Genomic DNA, 15,188 nt, shown 5'->3' with positions numbered 1-15,188 from the left:
TAATACTTAAGCACCTTGAGAAGTGCTGCTTATATAGATAGCAGCTTGGGAGGCAGGCATTTAGAATGGGTTTAGAATGGCTGTCTCCCCCTGCTGCTCTCTTCTTCCTTTGTGGTTTGTGCACAAGCATTCCCCTTCTGCCATTGACTACACTGAGGGAAAAGGTGCTAATGGCATTAAGTGCTATTTTCTGACTACCTGACAGAAAACCAAGGTGGTGAATTGGCAGGGGCTGGAAAAGGAACATGTGTTCACCATTGCAGGTGGGCTCTGGCTGCCTGTGTCTCTACAGGTCTCCATGAGCTGCAATAAAAACTGGCAGCAAGCAATGTAATAGTTCAGAACTGTGAGAGAAGTCATTGTGGGATGGCATCAGTACTGCCCATGCAACCCTTCTGGAACCTTAGCAATTGGGTGTAACAGGCCTATCTTGTTTAATGCTTTGGTAAATAGCAAAGGCCTGCTTTGAACAGGGGGAAGTAAATTCTCTGGGTGAGTGCCTTTGCTCAGAGGTCAGTATTGGCATGAAGTCAGGCAGAGCACTGAACTGCTCCTTGCAGGTGCAGGCACGTTAGGCCCTGCTGCAGTGGCTTTCACTGCCTCTGAGCAGCCACTCTCTCCAGGGGCTCTTGTTTTGTGGCTGGAAGGAGCCAACCTGGCACTTCGCCCTGCTGGGCACTCACGTGTGTGCTGTGAGGCTCCCTCCCACCGGGGATCTGTTAAAGTATCACAAATAGCCATGTGGGGGGAGAGATACAATCCCAAATTAAGGCAAAACCATCAGCTGGGAAGTCACCAGTTGTTTAAGCATGTACTGAAGCACCCTGCCATTCTCAGAAGAGTTTTTATAAAACATTTAACTTTCCAATTAGTAAAGCTACTGTGAAAAAGCTCTTTGCCAGCCAGCCAAGGGGCTGCTGTTGCCTCTACCATGTGCAGGTGCTCTGTAGAAGGGAGGATGTGACCTACCTGGCCTTGCCATGAACCATTTGTGGCCCAGGACTCAATGCATGTGCATCTGTTACAGAGCTCTTCCCCTTATCTTTTAGGTTATATTCCTGCATTAACTGGAGACATAAATAACAAGCCACAGCTCCTTCATCAGCCTCTCCCAAGGACTTTGTCCCCAGCACCACAACATGCCAACAATGTCATTGCAAACTCTGGCAACAATCAGGGAACAGCTGTAAGCAATCTGTGTGTGTGGGAGATAACACAACATGTTGACTCACACATGGCCATATTCTGACAGTACCAGGCCACTTACATTTCTAGTTTTTTTCACTGAAAGCTTTCAGAATTGGCCCGGTCCATTTTACAAACCACTTCATAAGCCCAGTTTTTCTCCCTAGTTTTAATAATGTCAACTCAACACTTTCTTCTACCAAGGAGAAGAAATAAGACATAGGAAGGTACCAGCTATCAAAAGTCTCCAAATTAATCAGGAAAGAACCAAACTCCAGGATTCAAAGCTGGCAACCTTTGAAATGACAGGAACACGAATAACCTCAGCACGTGGCAGCCAGTGCCTCCCCACCTTTAACATCAGCTGTGACAAATTACCTTTACACTACTGTTGGCAAGCAAGAGTGAGAAAGCAGAACCAGGGCACAGCAAGGGGCCAGCAGATGTCCATCACTTAACTGCAAAAGACAAATCCAATGGCACATTGAAAAGATAAATTCTCCCCAATGGAAAGGACAAAGAAAGAAATAATAAACACATATTGTTTCCCAGCAAATAAAAATTGAATGGGGGGTTGTATAAGTAGGGATAAGTTATGCAAACTTCAGTTTGGTTCCCGGAAAAAATAATAGAGGAAGTAATCAGTAAAATATGTTTAAGGTCAGACAATGGCAGTGGCAGAGGGAGGAAGCAGGAATGCAGCCATAAAGCCACGGCTAACATTTGTCTGGGCCAAAAACAATTCATCTAGTTAAATGTTGCATAGCCCTAAACTAACACCCCCTCCATTTCCCAACCTATTTACACAAAGGAGAAACCCCAGGTGCTACAGGAGCAGCTAAACCATTCCAAGTGCAAGCAGGAGCACATGTTCCCCGTTGCTGGGAGGAGCTGCAGGGGCTTCTGCTCCTGCCATGGCATTACTGGCACCCCCAAACCCACAGCTCTGCCATCCCTGGTGCTTTGCACCCATTTATTTTGGGACACACCCTTGCACTGCGCCCTGGCCTGCTGCCAGCAGCTGGGATGGGGGATGTGAGTGTGGATTCACCACAAACCATTCCTGTTGGGGCACACACTGGCACAAGGCAGCAAAAGCCTCATGCAAGGTAGGCCCTGGCCCAGAGCTGCTAGCCCACCACAGCACAGCTGGACTCTGAATATTTAGGGTGTTCTGTGCCCCAGCCACCCTCCAGCTTGATCCCAAGTCCTCATCACCTAGGTTAGGTTAGGTTTAGGTTAGGTTAGACACCCTCCTTCCAACCTAGACCCCCAACCCTGCACAATCCCAGGGGGCTGATCCCAGATATCCTTACCCCACAGGCAAACAGCCTTTCCCTCCCTGCTACTGCTTCCTGCCATTCCCCAAGGATTGGAGGGAGGACAAAGGCTCATCTCCCTTTCCCACAGGCACCTGAGGTTTTATAGCCCAGGTGCCAATTGACTCTTAATTCACACATTCAGCTTACAACCCAGGTGTAACTCATTTGCAGCCCCTCTGCTCCAGATCTCAGGGGAGTGCAAGCCAAAGCTATCAGTTCCTCTAAGATTTTGCCCTTTCCCACGTGGGAATCCCATAAAGAAAAGCATCACAGTCATATCATTTACTCTGCAGCTCGTTTGCTGTGGAGTCCATGAACCTTTGTGTGTGAATGTTAGCCCTGAGCACTGGGGCTGGGTGTGGTGCTCAGCCACAGCCCCTGCAGCTGCCCCTTGTTTGAAACAGGCTGTGCCCTGCTGTCCCCTGCCCAGCCAGGCAAGTGCCATGTGCCCTGAGGTGGCACAAGCTACTGCTGGCCAAATGTGGCTTTCCCAAGAATCCCCTCAAACCCCAGGTCTTCTGCAACAGCAGCAGAGACTTTTATCTCCAACCTTAAAGAGAAGCTGGGACAGGAAAGGAAAGCATGAGATGGCAAGGGATGGGGGACATGAGATAGGATGTGAGGGGACAAGTGAGAACAGAATAGGAGGGGATGGAAGATGGAGAATGGGCTGGAGGATAGGAAAGGACATGGGATGGGACAGGAGACAGGATGAGAGAGGAGGGCAAGGAGGTTCCTTTGGGCTGCTCCTGGCCATCTCTGCCATGACCATGGGCCTTTGGCACAGAGGCTGTCACCTGGGATGGCTGCATGGCAGGGGCTGGGGGCAGTGTGTGGGACAGGTGGGAAAAGGGGCACAGCCCTCACTCCCCCTCAGTATTTGGGCAAGCTAAAAATTACTGAGCACAGAAGGGGAGGAAGATCTGAAGGAGAAGGGTGACTCAGCTTGTCAAATGACTCTGGTGGCATCAGCCAGCCTTATTAGCATTTATATACAGAGGGAGCTTTCCTGCACCGAGGCTGCTTCCTGCAGAGCAGCATCTTCCCTCCTTCTCCACGACAAAAAAGAAACTGATTCAGGGCTGGATTTTTTTTTTTTTGCATTAAACCTGTCTTTAAAAACATTTTACAGCAGGCCTTGCAAATCTTCCACCTCATCCTGGGCATGGAGGGTAAAGCCATGGCAATGCCCTGACTTGGGTGAGGAGCATGAGGATTTGGAGCCCAGGATGCAGGCAGACCCCACTGCATTCCCGTTCTTCTCTTGGCTCTGCATCCTCCTGCATTCCCTCCTCATGGCCAGGCAGGAATTCACTCCAGGCAAGAGAACAGCCCCAGAAGCACCTTCACAACCTTGCAGAATCACCAGACATTAAAATAAGGAAAGCTGGGCTGAGCAGGGATGCTGCCTCCTGCAGCCAGCTCAGTCTCTGGGCATTGCTGGAGTGGCCCAGTGTAAAAATCTCTGCCAGGCACTGTGGTTGTGCCAGAGCCCTGGATTGTGGATGTCCTTCAGGGTGCTGAGGGCTGCACTCAGCCAAGGCAGGTGGGTTGTGAGTGCTGCTGGATCCCAGCTCACGATGTCCAAGCAATTTGCTTTGCAGCTCCAGAGCTCACAGCTGCTAAATGCCAAACATGGGGAACCCAGGGGATTTCCAAAGAGCATCAGACTCTTTTAAAAATACTTTATTCTTTAGAAAATACAGCGTTCAGTACAGTGTGCTCTGCTCCTCCCAGCTTCAACCCCCTGACTCCACCGAGGCCGAGGCAACATCTGGACGTTCACTGCCACAGCTGGAAAGCAGAGGGCAGGTTTCACTGGCCCCTTTGCCATCCTCTCAGGGAGGCAGGTGGCTCTCAAGCCTTCGCTGGTACCCAGCAGCAAGGTGCTCTCCCCCCAAGCCCCCAGTGCAGCCCAAATCACAGTGCCAGGCTCAGAGCGTGGAGCTGATGATGGCCCTTGGTGGCTGGGGACACCCCCAGGGCACACAGGGGCTGTCATGCTCCCCCACACAAGGATTTGGAGTAGCCCATGTGATTATTGAGACATGGGGCTGCCCCAGCCCACAGACCCAGCTGAGAACCTGGGGGTAAGGAAATAGTGGGGGCTGGGGAATGGAGATGGGGCACCAGGGCTCAGGAACCCCCCAGATCCCATCCCAAACAGGGATAGGGCTGAGTCAGGGCTGTAGCAGCTCCTTCTGAGGGGGAAAACCTTACTGGAGCAGTTCCAAAAGGAGAAGCAAACATCACCCAAAGGCAGGGTCACCTTTCTCCAGGTCCACACTGAGCTCAGGACTCAGTGGGGAACTTCCACCTCCCGCTGCCTGGCTCTGCATGGAGAAGCTCCCATCCCACAGGAGGCAAAGCCCACCCCACAGGGGGTCCTGCCCACACCCTGAGGGGGTGTGGGATCACTCCAGCCTGGGGCAGAGGGGCTGTGCACACCTAGAGTGGGACAGGGGAGCAGAGTCTGGAGGCTGGGGGGGGACAGGGAAAGAAGCATTTTCTCTTTTCAAACAGGAATCCCCAACCCCCTTCCCTTTGCATAGAGCAGCTTTCAGGTGAGTGTGTCCTTCAGTCACCCAGGGGACACGGAGAGCAGTGGCTGTGACCCTGAGGGGGACAGGGGCAGGGCTGGGGACACGGCTCTGCTGCCCCGGGGCTCGCACAAGGACACGAGGAACAGAACCAGCGACCACCCACCCTGAACCCTCCCCACCGCCCTGCCCCAGGTGCAACAAGCCATCCAGATGTTTAAAAAAGGAATGAAACAGGAAAAAAAAAAAAAAGGTAAAAAAACCAAAGAAGAGCTGAGATGGAGGGAAAGCTCCCCAGGTCAGCGGAAGGAGGGCGGGAAGCGCCGCAGGGATGGATGGTGTCCGTGCCCTGCCCGGGGATCTAGCTGTCCTCGCCGTTCTCGCCCGGGCCCTTGATCAGCCGCTTCTGTCCCCGCTTGCCCACGGGCCCCCGGGGCTTGGCGAAGGCCTGCTTGAAGGCGTGCTGCTTGGGGTGCACCTCCTCGTACAGGAACTCCGCCGTCAGCTCCGCCCCGTCATCAATCTCGATCTGCACGGGAAACCAAACGGGGCTCAGCAGCTCCCTTGGGCTTCCACACATGTCACAGACATCTTTCATGAAAAATCCTTTTCTTAGGATTTTTCCTCCTGAGAAGCTGAGGGGCCTCAGGAACAAAATGTAAACAATGATTATCTGCTGCTGTGGAATGCAACAGGTGGATCCGTTATTGGTGTCATGTGGTTGTTTCTAATTAATGGCCAATCACAGTGAGCCGGCTCAGACTCTGTCTGAGCCACAAGCCTTTGTTATCATTCTTTCTTTTGCTATTCTTTTCTAGCCTTCTGATTAAATCCTTTCTTCTATTCTTTCAGTATAGTTTTAATATGATAATGTATATAATAAAATAATAAATCAAGCCTTCCGAAACATGGAGTCAGATCCTCATCTCTTCCCTCATCCTCCGACCCCTGTGAACACAGTCACAGACACCACTTTGGGGCACCCAGCTCCCCCCCAGGCCCATCCGAGGGGCTGGACCAAGGCTGCAGCACAGCTCCTTGGCAGTGCCCAGCCCCATCACCTCTGGGGGGGTCACTCTCACCTTCTTGGCTATCTCCAAGCAGAACTCCTGCTCCACCGTGTCCAGCAACCGGCTCTTGCAGCTGGAGTAGAGCATGCGCTCCTTGATGCTGCACTTGTACCCGGGCATGGAGTAGATAAAGACTGCAAAAACAGAGCAGGGCTTGTGGCATTGCCCAGGCCCATGGCCAGGGAGCACTGGCTGCATCCCACCCCGCTCACAGCTCCTCCAGCCCAGAGTGCCAGACAACATCCAGAAACAGAGGGCGAGCCATCCCATCCATCACCCCTCCCAAATCTCCCCTGGTGCCCCTGTGTCACAGACATCTTTTATAGAAAATCATTTCTTTAGGATTTTTCTTCTTGAGAAGCTGAGAGGCCTCAAGGACAAAATATAAAAATTGATTATCTGCTGCTGTGGAATGCAACAAGTAGATCTTTGATTAGCCCATGTTAGATGTTTGTAATTAATGGCCAATCACAGTCCAGCTGGCTCAGACAGAGAGCCAAGCCACAAACCTTTGTTATCATTCCTTCCTGTTCTATTCTTAGCTAGCCTTCTGATGAAATCCTTTCTTCTATTCTTTTAGTATAGTTTTAATGTAATATATATCATAAAATAATAAATCAGCCTTCTGAAACATGAAGTCAGATCCTCATCTCTTTCCTCATCCTGGGACCCCTGTGAACACCATCACACCCTGGCAACACTGGAGGAAACCAAACCACCAGCACCAAGTGCCCTGGAGCACCCAGAGACCTGCCCTGCACATGGCACCAAAGGGTTTGCAGCACCCACCATGAGAGGGTACTGACTCGAGGCTCCCTATGCACCATCCCTATCCCCATCCCTGCTCGCTCCCCATGCAACCGGTGATCCAGGGAAAACAGGGATTGGCACAGGCTCCAAGTGGCCTTTCCCAGTGCTGAGGCTCTCACCAACAGACTCCAGGTAATCTCCCTCGTGTGAGTGCTTGTACAGGAAGAAATGGTAGCGAGCAGAGTCCTGGGGGATCCTCTTGGGCAGGTCAGAGATCTCCGTGGGGCTCGTGTGCACCAGGTCGATGGTCTCCCGCTCCAGATCCAGCTTCTGATGGACACAGGGGACAGGGAGCAGGTGGCAGTGAGAGACAGCAGCAGCAGGACGTGGGGAGTGGGGCACAGAGAAGACATGTGAGGGACCTACCAGCTGGATGTAGTTGATTTTCTTCTGCTTGAGAGCCTGGATGGCTTGCTGGGCGTCCAGCTGCAGGGGGAAGGCCAGGCCCTGCAGCGTCTGGTGCTTGCTCTCCACACTGATCTCCGTCTTCACCTGGGGATGGAGACACCTCCAGCGTCAGGGCACAGTGAGAAAGGGTGGGGAAGGGAGGAACAGGAAAACCAGCTGGTTCTGCAGCTAAAGGCTTCTCTTCCAAGGAGGTGTCTGACACCTGTCCCACAGGGATCATGGCATTAAACCATGGGAGTCAGCCAGGCTCAGGATGGCGGTGCCTGTCACCTTCCCACCTCTCCAGGACATCACCCAGCCCAGCCATGCACCCCCACAGCTCCTGCTTCACTCTCAGCAAACGCCAGCTCAAAACCAACTTTCCCCAGGGAATCCCTGCAGGGATGCTGTGACCAGCACACCTCCTCTCTGATCATCTCCAACTGCAGCCTGTGGGTGACAGGGGAAGCCCTGGAGTCACAGCCCTCAGCTGGGCACCCCACCCTCCTCAGTGGGCTGTACTGCAGCAGACAGACATCCCTCCAACGCCAGAGCTGGGGATTTGAGATCCACAGCTCACAAAGAGCCCAGCTGCTGTTTTCCCCACAACCCCTACAAGGCAGAGCCTGCCAGCCATATCCCCAGCAAAGCCCTCGTCCAGGAGACCAAACCCCACTTCAGAGAGGGGAGAGAAGGACATTGCAGAGACATTGAGTGGCTGCAGGTGGCTCCAGGCAGGGTGGGGAGCAGGGCAGACACGGGGGCACACCATACCTCCTCGGGGTCGGGGTACTCTACCAGCGATGGGCAGCAGCAACAGCCCCCCACCATCTGCCACAGAATACAGGGACACGGGGTCACCCCACGGCAGAGGAGCCCTCCCACCTCCAGAACCCCTCCCAGGGAAGCACTCCACAACACTATCCCAGTGCTCTGCAGTGAGCGTGGCTCCCTTTCCTTTGGGATCAGTTCTGGGGATTTTGGATAGAGTCCAACCTTTATGGGGGTTTTTTCTTTCTTCATTTCCCTCCCCCTGATAGAGAAAAGGAGGAGAAGTCAAGGCATGCCAAGAGAAACACAAGAGCTGGAGCTGACATCTCCAAACCACTGGGCAGCACCAAGGTGGCTCCTGTTACAGGCTGCCCTCTGTCACCACAGCCCCACACAGCCCCACACCCTGGGGACAGGAGGGAGCCAGATGTGTGCCCAGGGCAGAGCATGCAGGAAAACACTGCCAGGAGGGGGAGAGACTGGGCACAAGCCAGCAGAGCAGAGCAGAGCAGGGCAGAGCTGCCTACCATCTCAGTGCTCGAGCCTTGGGAGCAGGAATCCTGAGGGAGCGTGGGGAGAGGAGACACACTGTCAATGGCACAGGAGGGGGTGTGACAGCAGCAGGGGAGGGACACACCGATGTGCCAGGAGCAGGGAGCTGCAGCACCCCTGCTGGAGCACAGGCCAGGCTGAGCCCAGCCGTGTGGGCAGGGAGAGCAGCAAAAACAACACAGGAGATGCCAGGGCAGCCCCGAGCCTGGCATGCAGGGTCTCCAGGAACACCCCTGTGCACAGCCCATCCCTGCCTCATCCCCACTCAGGCTGGCCCCACTCCAGGGTCTGGAGGAGTTCCAGCACTTGCAGCAGTAGCTTTTGGGCTATCCTCCACTAAGGAGCATATAGGGAAGGTTTGTGAGGAAAAAACACGCCCAGGCCTCTATCCATGCCAAGCATCCTGGAGGATGAGCAGGGTGTTGATGTGCAGCTCTCAGGAAAGGGAAATGATTGCTCAGGTGGGCACCAAGTCCAGCTGACCTCCATCCCCCAGGTGCCCTGGCACCAGCAGGGCCTGAGGCAAGCACCCCTTCAGGGGGTCAGGACACACACGAGTTCCCCTGGTCCCACCCTGTGCAGAGGTGCAGCACAAGGATGTTATCACTGCCAGCACCTCCAGAACCCCAGCTCTGTCTCCCATAAATGCAGGAAGGCCAGGAGAGCTACAGTGGGACCACAGAGACCTCAGCTCTGACACAAAGCACACTGAGGTCCAAAAACAGCAGGAAATGAAAATTTGTACCAGCAACATCAACTCCCCCACAGATCTCTGCATTTTCTACTCCTTCCCTTTTCAGAAACATTAAACTCTGGCTGCCTGGGCACTCCCTAGGGCACAGCCTGGGAGCAGTGCATGGGACAGCTGAGCATGTGCCACATCCCAGCCTCCCAACCTTGCCAGCAGCTTGCCTGGAGGTTATTTTATCTCCCTTTCTTTAGGTGAGATTTTCTCCTCCTCTTCCCTCCTCCCTGGTGTGGTGCTGACCCTGCCTGAGGAGCATTTCTCTGTGTTATGGCAAATTCCTCACGGGAGGGTTCTGGTGAAGCACCAGCAGCACTGTGGGGCAGCTGTGAAGGACACACTGCAATGGCACCCCCAGCTTTGTTTCTCCTCAATTCTCCTGCCTCCTCCCCAGCCCCAAGGCTGCCTTCCTCTGCCCCACGGGCACACCAGTGGGATGTGGCATTTCTGAACCTGCACCGCTTGTACAAAGCCCCCCCAGGCGTGGGTGTTGAGCTCAGTGCCAAGCTCAAAGCTGTTTCTTAGCCCACGGTCTGTGACAACCATCAGCTCAGTGATGCTGGCATTTTCCAGCTAGTAAAAATATACACACATATATATAGCAGTGGCAAATTTCCATGAGCTCCCACCCAGCTATCAGAAAGGGGGTAACTCATAGCATCACCTGTGTCCATCCAGTCCTCAAACCTGCTGTGCCAAAGGCTGGGCAGCTCCCTGGGGATGTGCCAACCTTAGTCCTTCCTTGCTCAGTGTCAAAGACCACTCTGCTGCCCTCACCTTCCCTTTGGGCTGTCCTGCCCTTCCCATGCCCTCTCCACACTCACCTGGTGGCTGGGGAGGAGCCCAGGCAGCTGCTCCTGACCAGAAACACAGCCATGAGCGGGGTGAAGGCTGCAAGTCTGCCCAAGCTGTGACACCATCACAGAGACCCCTCAGCACACCCAGCATGTGCCTGCTTCCTACCTTTAAACCCACAGGCAAAAATATATCCATTTTCATCTCTTTCTCAGTGTCAGTGACTCCTCCCTGTGGCCCAGGCTGACACAGGGGACCATGTACCCTTAAAATAACCCCAACAAACCCCAACAGCAGCAGCACCTCCATCCAGGAGCTGCACCTCCCAAAGGCAAGGGTGGGAGGGAAGGAGAATGAGGCAGATCAATGAGCACCACAAGCACCACTTACCTGGGCCATACAGCCCTGTAGGACACACCCAGCAGCCCCCCAAACTACTCAATCCTGCAGCACAGGCCAGACCAGGGGATGGCAGACCACAGAATCAGCTGAGTCCAAAGGGACCCTCAAGGATCATTAATTTCAGATGTCCCAAGGTGCCAAACAAACCCCACAGTCACCATCAGCACCTCTCTCTTCTCCATGAGCATCTCCTTGGATCCTGCAGAACAAATCCTGCTCTCCCGGCTGGGAGCTGGGATAACTCCCCTAAGACCCACCTGGTGGAGAGCACCCCTTGGTGGCATCTCCCAAATGTCCCTCCACTTTGCCCCTTGCAGACCTGCTCTGGAAATCACCCCCAGAGCTGCTTGGACAGGCAGAAACCTCCTGCCTCACCTGTGCTATCAATGAATGCCATGGGGCTGGTTGGCTTCACACCTCACACAATGTCCTGAGCCACCCTGAGAGCCACAGCCCCAGCACAGGCACAGGACAGGGATGCTCCTCCAGAGAGGAAAGCTTTCTAAGGGAAATTCCCCCATCCCAAAACAAAATGCTGCTTCCAAGTGGTCTCCCCAACAGTGAGCACACCCCATTTTGTGCCTCAGTGTGTCACAGCACCCCAGAGGCTGTGAAAGGCCAGCAGGGAGCAATGGTGACACAGCCTTGTGTGCCCCCAGCCCTACCCTGTGCCACTTCCACATCCTTCCAGCACATAAACCCTCAAATACAGGCTAAGATCTGTATTTCTTGGGACAGCACCCCTCATAGAGATAAAGGAAGTGTATGGGGGAGGATGCTGCTGCAGTCCAGAGATAAGCCTCAATTCTTCCTGCCTTCCCTATCCTCAAACTCAGCTCTGCTTTTACTCCAATACCCAATACAGGTTAGAGACCTGCTTTCAGCCCCAAATCACTTGTGACTGTCAGCAAAACACAGTCCTGAGCTCATGTCCAAGCAAGAGGAAAAAAATAAAAGTGTAAATTCCTCTTTATGCTACCAGTCTGACTGTGAGGGTGCTCATCCACCTTGAGAAGGAATGGTTTAAATGCCAGAGAGTGAAGTAAAAATGAGCCATCCCTTTTAGCTGAATGCTCACTCCCTCCATCCTCCATCCCTTTGTGCCCAGAGGGCCTCAGGCTCCTCTCCCAGGGCTGCTGGAGACACCCAGAGCTGTTGGACACCCATCCTAATGGACAACCTGCTGGACATCCGCCTCTGCTGGACACCCATCCCTGCAGCACACCCTGCAGTACACCACCCACCCCAGCTGTTGAACACCATCTGCAGCACACCCATCCTTGTTGGACACCATCCCTGCAGCACACCCATCCCTGCTGGCCACCCTGCAGCACACCCAGCCCTGTTGGCCACCCTGCAGCACACCCATCCCTGTTGGCCACCCTGCAGCACACACATCCCTGCTGGCCACCCTGCAGCACACCCATCCTTGTTGGACACCCTGCAGCACACCCACCTCGTTGATGCGGATCTGCTGCAGCTCCTGCTCGGCTGCGGTCAGCGGGGCGGGGGCAGAGCAGGAGGACACGTGCTTCTGGTACCCGCTCAGGGACACGTCCTCCTGCAGACAGGGCACAGGGCAGTGTCACAGGGGTCACTGCTGCAGGGCTGGCTGTGCCCCCAGCCTTCAGCTGAGTCTCAGCGACCCAGAGAGTCTCAGGCTCCCTCCTGACCTGGAGGACCAACCGTGAGGCTCTCGGATTTGCTCCATGCAAATCCCACACTCCCTTTGTCTGTTCTGACCCCCCCCTGCCCCTCCCCAGTCACCCATGGCTGTGGCAGTGGGCTCCTCTGGCTGTTTCATGAGGCTCATGAGCATGGAAGTGAGAGGGAAAGGCAGAGCCCATAGACCAGGAGCAGCAGAGGGGCTTTGGAGAAGAGCAGGAATGCTCCCTGGCTCCCACCAGCACTGATGCCCTGGCTGTGCAGCTCCCTCTGCCCATGGAAGGGGAGGAGAAACCTCCATGCAAGGCAGGGCTAACCCTGGTGTGGAGCAGCTCTGGCTGCTGGAGTGACACTGCCACCACCTGGCACCACTTCTGCCATTCAGCACAAAGCTCCACATCTCACAGCCTCCCTCCCACCTTTCCCAGCTCTCTGTCACAGACCAGGCAGTGCAGGCAGAGAGCAGCACTGGCCACGCAGGGAGCAGCAGTGTGGAGCACCAGCACCCTGCTGCTCCCTCGGCACACACCAGCACCCCACACCCAGCAGGCTCACACTGAGCTCAGTCAGACCCCAGGGCTGCCCAGAGCCAGCACGGTACCTTCACTGTGCCAAACATCTCGTCCTTTATGTGCCCCCCGCCAAACTCCTTCTTCACCGTGGCTCTGGTGGCAGCATAGAGCATCTTCAGCCGGACCTGCCGGGACAGGGGACACTGCTGTCACACAGGGGACACTGCTGGCACACAGGGGACACTGCTGGCACACAGGGGTGCACTGCTGGCACACAGGGGGGCACTGCTGGCACACAGGGAACCAGAGGGGACCCAGTGCTCACAGCCACCACCCCACCACAGGCTCCACACACCTCAGCCTCTCCTGGCAGCACCCACCAAGCTCCTGGCTGGGTCTGAGTTTTAATGGCAGCATCCCTGGGCAGGGATCAGCTGGGAAAACCCACCAGCACTATTTCTGGGGCTGCAGCCTTGCCAAGAGCTGCCCACATCCCAACAGTTTATTCCATGCTTTGCTTTCCAGTCCCTGAGCTCCAGAGAACCATTTCCCACCAGCACCTGGGTTAGAGGAGGCACAAATACCACAGACCCACTCAAAAGTGACTTTTGCCTTTGGCACTTCTATTGCATCCTTCTGCAAAATGCAGGGAAGAGCACTGGCAAGTGCTTCTGGGCACACTGTGCTTCTGCAGTGAGAGCCTCTGTGGTTTGTTGAAAGATTTACATATTTTAAAAAATATATTATTACATATACACCTGTATATGTACATGTACACATGCACAAATGTGCACATGCATATAAAATTGCATATATATCACTTGTATACATATTTTTATATGTGTGGTGCACTTATATACACTGGTGCACTTATATACACTTTTGTAATTTAGCCTTTTGTAATTTAGTTGTTTTCATTACTTAAAGCAAAGGCTTGCTTGTGGTATTGGCCTCACTTTTCCTATCCTTTATGCATATTTTTTTATATTTTTATATATGTGACCAGTGCATGTATTAATGTGGCAGTAAATCTATCTAGCTTATAGATTACAATAAATATATAACAAATAAATACATAGGAATACATATATATTTACACTGTATACATATATATGTATACATGTATATATATATATAGATATATGTAAGTATATATATACATATATACACACACACACACATATATATATATATATATATATATATATATATATACACAAATATTTTCCAAGCTGTATCATCACTGATATCCTCTAAACCTGCTCCCCCTCCAACCAGCCCTTTTGTGTCACTCTCCAGCAGCTGATTTTGGAGCAAGGCCTGGAGAAGGGCTGGCAGCCATTCTGCACCAGGCTCAGGCAGAGCAGGGCCAGGAGGTAAATCAGTGTCAGTGTCAGCTCTTCCCAGCAATGGCCAGAGCCATGGTGGGATGTGTCCATCCTGGCCTCATGGTCCACACCATTCCCCCTTCACATCCCAGCTCCTCCACCTCCTCACTAGCACTGAAACAGGACAGAGACACAGTCCCAGCGCATTTCTTTGTGTCTTAAAAATTCCCCATGCCCACAGCAGCCTCCATTTCTCATCCAGCAGGGTGTGAACGCTCCTCCCCAGCCCCAGGGCACACACAGTCCCCTTGGCCAGCACCCCCTGTCCCTGTCCCTGTCCCTGTCCCCAGGTGGGTGCCCAGGGCTCACCGGGGAGCTGTCTGGGGACCAGGAGATGAAGAGCCACTCGTAGCCCTGGGCGTTCTGGCTGTCCAGGCGGTACAGGACGTAGCAGGGCTGCTGCTCATCCAGCAGCGGCAGCACCAGGGTGTCATAGTCGGTGTCCCAGCGCCGGGACAGCTCCTTGTGGGCTCCCAGCACGAGCTGCTCTGCAAGGAGAACACAGCAGAGGTGGGGTTAGACCAAAGCAGGAGCTGCTCTGCAAGGAGAACACAGCAAAGGGGGTGTCAGACCAAAGCAGGAGCTGCTCTGCAAGGAGAACACAGCAAAGGGGGTGTCAGACCAAAGCAAGGCTCATCTCCAGGACCAGGTGGTGGTTCATTGCAGCTCCACCACCAACAGTAATCTGTACTGCACAAGAACAAATTGTGACCTCAAGCCACGTGCAGGAGTGTACATTCCCACCAGGAGAGACCGTGGGGCTGTGGCTGTTTGTAGGGCTGATTTTCTGCCAGCTTCCTGTCAACCATCTCTTCCTCTCCTGTGTTTCTCACCAGCAAAGTCTCTCTGGCGATCACCTGTGGCTTCCTTCCCTTCTGCTCCCTCCAGCTCTGCAGTCCCACCCACCCCTCCTCGCTCACAGGGGAGCACAAAGGCTCCCCTACCCCATCTGGACAAACCCTGGAGTCTCTAGAACACCTCAGCAGGGACACAGAGAACCACCAACATGCTGAGAACAGTAATGGTCTCAGCAGAATCCAGGGT

At 53.8% G+C, this 15,188-nt stretch overlaps 1 protein-coding gene across 1 annotated transcript in view; it reads right to left on the bottom strand.

Moving 5' to 3' along the window:
- Positions 1-4,177: 4,177 nt before the first annotated feature.
- The window catches only part of TWF2 (twinfilin actin binding protein 2), a 23,617-nt gene continuing 12,606 nt past the window's right edge, over positions 4,178-15,188 (bottom strand). Inside the window, exons 3-9 of the mRNA XM_005485490.4 lie at positions 14,454-14,632; positions 12,846-12,941; positions 12,036-12,140; positions 7,294-7,419; positions 7,047-7,197; positions 6,130-6,251; positions 4,178-5,576 (exon numbers count right to left, since the gene is read on the bottom strand). Of these exons, the coding sequence (XP_005485547.2) occupies positions 5,409-5,576; positions 6,130-6,251; positions 7,047-7,197; positions 7,294-7,419; positions 12,036-12,140; positions 12,846-12,941; positions 14,454-14,632 (947 nt within the window). The 3' untranslated portion in view covers positions 4,178-5,408. The remainder of the gene's footprint in view (positions 5,577-6,129; positions 6,252-7,046; positions 7,198-7,293; positions 7,420-12,035; positions 12,141-12,845; positions 12,942-14,453; positions 14,633-15,188) is intronic.

This window comes from Zonotrichia albicollis, chromosome 12, assembly GCF_047830755.1.
Source record: "Zonotrichia albicollis isolate bZonAlb1 chromosome 12, bZonAlb1.hap1, whole genome shotgun sequence".
NCBI classification, from domain to species: Eukaryota; Metazoa; Chordata; class Aves; order Passeriformes; family Passerellidae; genus Zonotrichia; species Zonotrichia albicollis.
The sequence above is the reverse complement of the archived record's forward strand: the minus strand, read 5'-3'. Positions and strand labels throughout refer to the sequence as shown.